The 7,849-nt window shown below is 52.0% G+C and overlaps 1 protein-coding gene across 1 annotated transcript in view; it reads left to right on the top strand.

Annotated features, from left to right (window-relative positions):
* The window catches only part of dicer1 (dicer 1, ribonuclease type III), a 22,621-nt gene extending 15,443 nt beyond the window's left edge, over positions 1-7,178 (top strand). The window contains exons 16-20 of the mRNA XM_079262319.1: positions 38-275; positions 519-787; positions 3,321-3,483; positions 3,562-3,637; positions 3,724-7,178. Of these exons, the coding sequence (XP_079118445.1) occupies positions 38-275; positions 519-787; positions 3,321-3,483; positions 3,562-3,637; positions 3,724-3,889 (912 nt within the window). The 3' untranslated portion in view covers positions 3,890-7,178. The remainder of the gene's footprint in view (positions 1-37; positions 276-518; positions 788-3,320; positions 3,484-3,561; positions 3,638-3,723) is intronic.
* Positions 7,179-7,849: the final 671 nt, after the last annotated feature.

Raw genomic sequence — 7,849 nt, 5'->3', positions numbered from 1 at the left:
CGCTACAGGTGTGTGACGGTTGTGTGTGTTACTGCAGGTGTTGCCGTTGGAGCGGGGGAGCCTGGGCCGGCGCACCTCGGCGGCGGACCTGAGCTACGGCTGGCTGAAGATCCCGCCCCGCTGCATGCTGGACCACCCCGACGCAGAGCGAACGCTGCAGCACCTCATCTCCGGCTTCCAGAACTTCGAGAAGAAGATCAACTACACCTTTCAGAACAAGGCGTACCTGCTGCAGGCCTTCACACACGCCTCCTACCATTACAACACCATCACAGGTCAGACCCGGCTCTGGGTTCTGGGGTTCCGGGTCGCTGCTTTCCCCCCAGTCAGATGGAAGTGGGGCTCAGTGAGACATCTGTCTGCGTAGAGGATCTTTGTCCCCGGATACGTGGCAGCTGCTTCCTGTGATGTTTCAGTAATCTGGACTCTGTCAGCCTCCGTAGTTTCTGCCTCTCGTGTGTGTGACCTGGTCCGGTCCCGGTGTGGTGGTTCTGATGCGCCTGTTGGTCCGTCCTCAGATTGCTACCAGCGGCTGGAGTTCCTCGGCGATGCCATTCTAGACTACCTCATAACGAAGCACCTTTACGAAGACCCGCGGCAGCACTCCCCCGGCGTCCTGACGGACCTGCGCTCCGCCCTGGTCAACAACACCATCTTCGCCTCGCTGGCCGTCAAGTACGACTACCACAAGTACTTCAAGGCCATCTCGCCCGAGCTGTTCCACGTCATCGACGACTTCGTGCAGTTCCAGCTGGAGAAGAACGAGATGCAAGGCATGGACTCCGAGGTGAGTTCTGCTTCCTGTCCCGGTCAGAACCCAGCAGAACCTGCGTCTGGATTTCATTAGCCTGGAAATGAGAATGTTGGCACCAGAACTGGCGTGGTTCTGCCTCGGGACCGTCAGCCAGGCCTGGGTCGGTACCAGTATGACCAGCGGTGTGTGTGTTCACGCTGGAGATTTATCTAAAGATAACTTTAGATTTGATAATTACTGATAAAACTGTTCTGATTTTCTGCTCATCCGTGGACAAAATGACCAAAATGTTTGATTCAATTATTAACATAAAAATTGATCATTTAAATAAAACACAACAAAACGTTGACGTGTTTGGGTTCGTTAGATGTCAGAAAAATAACTTTTCAGTCTGTAAATGAAATGTTTCCACGTTTTTTACTGTTTGGTGCTGTGCAATTTGTGTTTTATGGATGTGTGAAGGTTTGGTGGAGGACGCGATGTCGCCTGATGGCCTGGAATCAGTAAATTTGTCCTGTTGATCGGGAGGAAAGAATAAAATAAAGTTTGATAGAAACTCTGATTATTTATGCAGGAAAACGAAGTAAAAATGAGCTGAAAGTCGGCGGTAAACCCCCAGTCGGGACCCGACTTCAGACTTTTAAACCGATTAACTACTTTTATTTGATTTTATTCACTCATATTCATCTAGAAACTTCTGAATTACACATTTATTATTGATTAATTAGTTATTATTAATTCTAATTACTGGTTTATTCCTTCCCCATCCGGCCGTCGGGCAGCACGAGTCGTCTCCTTCCTTCCTCTCTGGTCGTCTCCTTCCTTCCTCTCTGGTCGTCTCCTTCCTTCCTCTCTGGTCGTCTCCTTCCTTCCTCTCTGGTCGTCTCCTTCCTTCCTCTCTGGTCGTTTCCTTCCTTCCTCTCTGGTCGTCTCCTTCCTTCCTCTCTGGTCGTCTCCTTCCTTCCTCTCTGGTCGTCTCCTTCCTTCCTCTCTGGTCGTCTCCTTCCTTCCTCTCTGGTCGTTTCCTTCCTTCCTCTCTGGTCGTCTCCTTCCTTCCTCTCTGGTCGTTTCCTTCCTTCCTCTCTGGTCGTTTCCTTCCTTCCTCTCTGGTCGTCTCCTTCCTTCCTCTCTGGTCGTTTCCTTCCTTCCTCTCTGGTCGTCTCCTTCCTTCCTCTCTGGTCGTCTCCTTCCTTCCTCTCTGGTCGTCTCCTTCCTTCCTCTCTGGTCGTTTCCTTCCTTCCTCTCTGGTCGTTTCCTTCCTTCCTCTCTGGTCGTCTCCTTCCTTCCTCTCTGGTCGTCTCCTTCCTTCCTCTCTGGTCGTCTCCTTCCTTCCTCTCTGGTCGTCTCCTTCCTTCCTCTCTGGTCGTCTCCTTCCTTCCTCTCTGGTCGTCTCCTTCCTTCCTCTCTGGTCGTTTCCTTCCTTCCTCTCTGGTCGTCTCCTTCCTTCCTCTCTGGTCGTCTCCTTCCTTCCTCTCTGGTCGTCTCCTTCCTTCCTCTCTGGTCGTCTCCTTCCTTCCTCTCTGGTCGTCTCCTTCCTTCCTCTCTGGTCGTCTCCTTCCTTCCTCTCTGGTCGTCTCCTTCCTTCCTCTCTGGTCGTTTCCTTCCTTCCTCTCTGGTCGTCTCCTTCCTTCCTCTCTGGTCGTCTCCTTCCTTCCTCTCTGGTCGTCTCCTTCCTTCCTCTCTGGTCGTCTCCTTCCTTCCTCTCTGGTCGTCTCCTTCCTTCCTCTCTGGTCGTCTCCTTCCTTCCTCTCTGGTCGTCTCCTTCCTTCCTCTCTGGTCGTCTCCTTCCTTCCTCTCTGGTCGTCTCCTTCCTTCCTCTCTGGTCGTCTCCTTCCTTCCTCTCTGGTCGTCTCCTTCCTTCCTCTCTGGTCGTCTCCTTCCTTCCTCTCTGGTCGTCTCCTTCCTTCCTCTCTGGTCGTCTCCTTCCTTCCTCTCTGGTCGTCTCCTTCCTTCCTCTCTGGTCGTCTCCTTCCTTCCTCTCTGGTCGTCTCCTTCCTTCCTCTCTGGTCGTTTCCTTCCTTCCTCTCTGGTCGTCTCCTTCCTTCCTCTCTGGTCGTCTCCTTCCTTCCTCTCTGGTCGTCTCCTTCCTTCCTCTCTGGTCGTCTCCTTCCTTCCTCTCTGGTCGTCTCCTTCCTTCCTCTCTGGTCGTCTCCTTCCTTCCTCTCTGGTCGTCTCCTTCCTTCCTCTCTGGTCGTCTCCTTCCTTCCTCTCTGGTCGTCTCCTTCCTTCCTCTCTGGTCGTCTCCTTCCTTCCTCTCTGGTTCCTGCTTAACGTGGTTAAATGTCCCGACCGACGGCAGCAAATTGCCGCGACAAAGACGGACGTTTCTTTCTGGAAACAACTCAGATCTCAGAATAATCTAAAGGAAATTTAGTTTTTTTTACTCTAATACGACTAACTATCTAACTAACTAACTAACTAACTAGTATTTAGTTTGCTTTTGTTCCATAAACTTGACGGTGAACATGACGGTAAATCCAGGATCATTCCTCCAGAGACTCGGATGAGCGTTTCCCTTCCGGAGGTTTCTGCGTGTCAGCTGACTTCTTCCCGCTTTTCCTTCCAGCTGCGACGCTCCGAGGAAGACGAGGAGAAGGAGGAAGACATCGAGGTCCCGAAGGCCATGGGGGACATCTTTGAGTCTCTGGCCGGCGCCGTCTACATGGACAGCGGGATGTCTCTGGAGACGGTGTGGCAGGTGTATTACCCCATGATGAGGCCTCTGATAGGTGAGGAGCGTCGCCGTGGTAACAGCTGCTGTTGGTAGGTCAGCCTCATGGTTTTTCCTCCTCCTCTTCCTCATGCAGAGAAGTTCTCAGCCAACGTGCCGCGCTCTCCGGTCCGGGAGCTGCTGGAGATGGAGCCGGAAACCGCCAAGTTCAGGTAGGAAGTGGCGCCGCCACCGAACTGAACCGGTTCTGTCTCTGAGCGTCCAGGTGGATCACATCCGTCTCCTGTCCTGTCCGCAGCCCTGCAGAGCGCACGTACGACGGGAAGGTGCGCGTGACGGTGGAGGTGGTCGGGAAGGGCAAGTTTAAAGGAGTCGGCCGCAGCTACAGAATCGCCAAGTCGGCGGCGGCGCGGCGAGCGCTGCGCAGCCTCAAAGCCAATCAACCTCAGGTCCAAAACAACTGAGCTCCGGTCCGAGCTCGCAGCATCACAAGCTCCGGATGCTGACGGAGAAGAAGCAGCTTCCCGCCGCCGTGCTGGCGGGGAAGACGGCGGACTGATCTGACGCCACATGGTTCATCTTTAGTTTCGTTTGCGCTGCACAATCTTTCCTTTCTGCTTCGTGTGATCACATGACCGCTTCATCAGCAACATGTCGGAGGCCAGGCGCCGCCTGGGTCCGTTCAGGCCACGCCCGCCGGGCCCTTTTGCACTTATTCCATTGGTCTGTTGATGACGTCACGTCCACGCCAAACGGGCGCAGCGGCGTGGGAACCTGACAGGAATCCCAACATTCCCAGTTACTGTAATTTAAAGTCGTTTGGAAGCAGCCGGTGTACAAACCATGACAACTGGACGGTGGTTAAACGTTGTGTGTGTGTGTGTGTGTGTGTGTGTGTGTGTGTGTGTGAGCGCGGCGACGTGCTCGTGGCATTATCTCGGCGACGTGGTTCGTAGATCCGAGGAGAGGGAGTGGCCTCCTCGCCCGCCGTTCTGATGTGACACTACGAGGCTGAAGGTGATTCCTGAGGAAAGCAGCTTGTTGTTGTTGTAGTTGTTGCTTCTCTGCCATCGGTCAGCCCTTCCTCACCTGAATACCTCAGTCCACCGCATGCGTTTCTCTTGGTTTGGTGCTACGTTTTCGTATTAAGCTTGAACTTCTCATCTTTTGCACTGTAACTATGATACCTCTTTATTTGACCTTTTGGTTTGTTTGGTTGTCGTGTCGCTGCACCACCGCCGCGTGGCTCCACCCATTGGATGACTGCAGGGGGCGGGGACAGGAAGTGGCTGGGTTTGGTTCTGTTGGTGGATCAGAGTATTGATCAGGGTCGGGTCGGCAGAGGCTGCACTCTGTCTGTATGGCTTCTACCTCAACACACACACACACACACACACACACCCACACACTGCATCACATGTTCAGTACTGAACACACACACACACACACACACACAGTCTGTATCTCAGTGCCTTCTCTGGTGGAGCAGATCGGTCTCTTTGATCCATGAATGAATCAGTATTTTTTAAATGAATGTTAAATATAAACATTATGCTGACAGCTGTCTGCAGGCTGTACGGAAGCCCAGAGAGCTCAACACACACACACACATTTCCCGCCCCTTCAGGGACTCAGACTCCTCCCACTCAGCCCCGACTGCTCTGATTGGTCAGTTCAAGTGGTCCGATCAGACTCCGCCCACCACTCAGCTCTGCTTTAAATGTGAAACCGTTTGATTGGCTGTCGGGTTTAAGACACGCCCCTAAATCCAGGATAGGACATTCTTGTTTTTTTGTCCATTTGGTGCCAAAATGGATCAGATTCCGGATCTTTTCAGAATCCTCTCAGAATTCTTCCGGAGTCGGTTTGGACTCGGTCGAGTCAGAATTTGTTCCGAATCTTTCCCGAACCCGTTTCGGCTTTTCTTCTTTTCTTTTTGGGAATTTTTAAAATCTTTTCTAAATAAATTCGGAATTAGTTGGGATTCTGTTCCGATCAAGCCTTTTCCAGAATCTTTGAACCCGGAAATAATTTTGGACCCGGTTCGTAAGCTGAGCAGAATCAGGAATCTGTTTGGATTCCGTCATGAACATCTAAAGCTTTGCAGAAGCTTCTCTTCATCAGAATTCCTTTGGAATCGTTTCGGGATCATTTCGGACCCAGACGGGACCCGGTCAGATTCAGTTCTGAATCCTCTGAAATGGGTCCGGTTCCGAGCTGAACCGCCGTCTTAATCTGTTAGACACAGATCCGTCATCTGAGTGTTGAGCTCTCCGGGTCTCTGGACCTCTGGCCGGTTCTGATCCAGACAGTTTAGGTCCGGCAGAATTCTGGTAGAATCCAACCAGAACCACAAGCCGAGCCACGGCTGGTTCTAGTCGTCATCTCTGTTGGCGTTTGGTCCAGCAGAGTGCAGTCTGATCCTCCCTCTGAGCCCGATGTGACCCGACCCGGTCTGCCACGGACCAGAGTGGACCTGGTCTTAGACACACAGCAGGTAACACACTACCAGTCAGGGAGGGGGGACATGAAGCCACGCCCACAGCGGGTCGAGCCGGGCCGGGCCGGTCTGGCGCCGTTCTCCTTCTCGGTGAACATGTAGCACAATGAGCTTTGCACTTGGTGCCGCCGTTACCTCATGTCAGAGTGAAGGGAGGGGACAGAGTTCTGGTTCTGGTTCCGGTTCTGCTGCTGCTGCTATCACTGATAAATGAGAAAGAGGGGGGGGTCATCAGCATACACACACACACACACACACACACACAAACACTGTAAGAATCATGACCTGCTGACTCCTCTGGTCGGACCGCATGGTTCCAGGTTCTGGCCCGGTTCTGACTTTCGGACCTCCTGCAGATCTTTGATGGCAGCTTTAAGAAAAAGCCACTCGGACCAGGACCTGACAGAGCGGATCTTGGACCAGGACCTGACAAAACCGGGTCTGTCTGTTCTTCAGGACCTTCTTCTGAGCCACAAGGCTCCAGTTACTGACCCGACCAGGTTCTGGCCCGGTTCTGCAGCTCAGAGAGCCTCTCGTGTCATCAGTTTTGTTGGTAGATCCAGTCACGTGACGTGTTCTGGTTCTGTGGAAGGTCAGAGGTTCTGATCCAGGGGATCCTGTTGGTGACGATGCTCCAGGAGGTGGAATGAAGCTCAGAGAGGACCGGTTCTGTGGGTCCAGTTCTGGACCTGGTGGTTTCTGCCAGAAGTTCTGGTCTGGTGGTTTTTCCGTAAGAGCTGATGATCAGCTGGTTCCAGAACCAGCAGAACCAGCAGCGCTGACCGGGGCTCAGTGTGGGAACTGTGGGCGGTGCGGAGCTGCAGCCCGACCCGTCCGGGTCAGAACCGGAAGTGAAACAGCGAGCTGCACCTTATGGATCACAGAGACCTTTAGTTTTCCTGGATTTTCTCTTCTTCATTGTTTCTAATTGTAGCTCCGTGTTTCTCCAATAAAGTCGCGTCTGGTCGTTGTCAGACGTCTGCGTCATGATTCGTGGGCCGGTCCGGACACGGAACCAGACCTCTGGACCTCCTGCTGCTCTCAGAGGAGTTCCCAGCAACAGATGCTGGTGGGTGTGAAACATCCGGAACTTGCAGCTCAGACGTGTATTTATTCAGCAGGTCTTCACGTGACACGAGGAAACGAACGGGAGAACACGGATATGATGCAAGCAGACGCCGCAGGAAGTGCATCATCATCATCATCATCATCATCAGTGTACATATTTGAGTAAATGTATTCACAAAGAAAAATATTCCACATCTTCATTAAAAGCATTTGCAAATAAAGTTGTAAGGCCCGTTTTACCAGAACTGGGGTTTGGACCGGACTTCAGGTTCCACATATCAGAACCAAAAACTGCAAGTTTGGTTTGAAGAGCGACCCGGATGAGCGTCTCGGTCCGGGTCGGCACATCGGACAGAACTCGTACAAAATGGGAAGTGCTGTGAAAGTGAAGCTTAAAGTGTCTCCATGATGCAAATTTCAGTCTAATTTATTTCAATCTGCAAATCCAGAAGAACAAGAAATAATAATTATCCACAAACCTCTTCTTTCATGTTGTATTGATCCTCTCCGATAAGCCAGAATCACGCAACAGAGGAAGCTCCGCCCTCTGTCCTGCAGGCTGCATCTGATTGGTCAGCTGCTCGCAGTACTTATACTGGGCAGTGAAGGTGGGCGTGGCTTTCTTCTCGTGAACGTGTACCACCTGGAGAAGATGAACCAATCACTGAGTCCCTCCGCCGGGACGTCACTAAAGTCTCCAAGTAGAAAAAAAAACGTAGAGAGTGCTGGAAAACTAAAACATGCGTTTAGGTGATAAAAAAACGACGCAGCTCACATGTCTGATGAGGATTAAACACTATAACACTGTAGACAGCTCAGAAAACTAGACATAGCATCATAGATCCGCTTTAACAGC

This window comes from Telmatherina bonti (genome assembly GCF_933228915.1).
Source record: "Telmatherina bonti genome assembly, chromosome: 22".
NCBI lineage: Eukaryota > Metazoa > Chordata > Actinopteri > Atheriniformes > Telmatherinidae > Telmatherina > Telmatherina bonti.
This window is presented reverse-complemented; position numbering and strand designations above follow the sequence as displayed.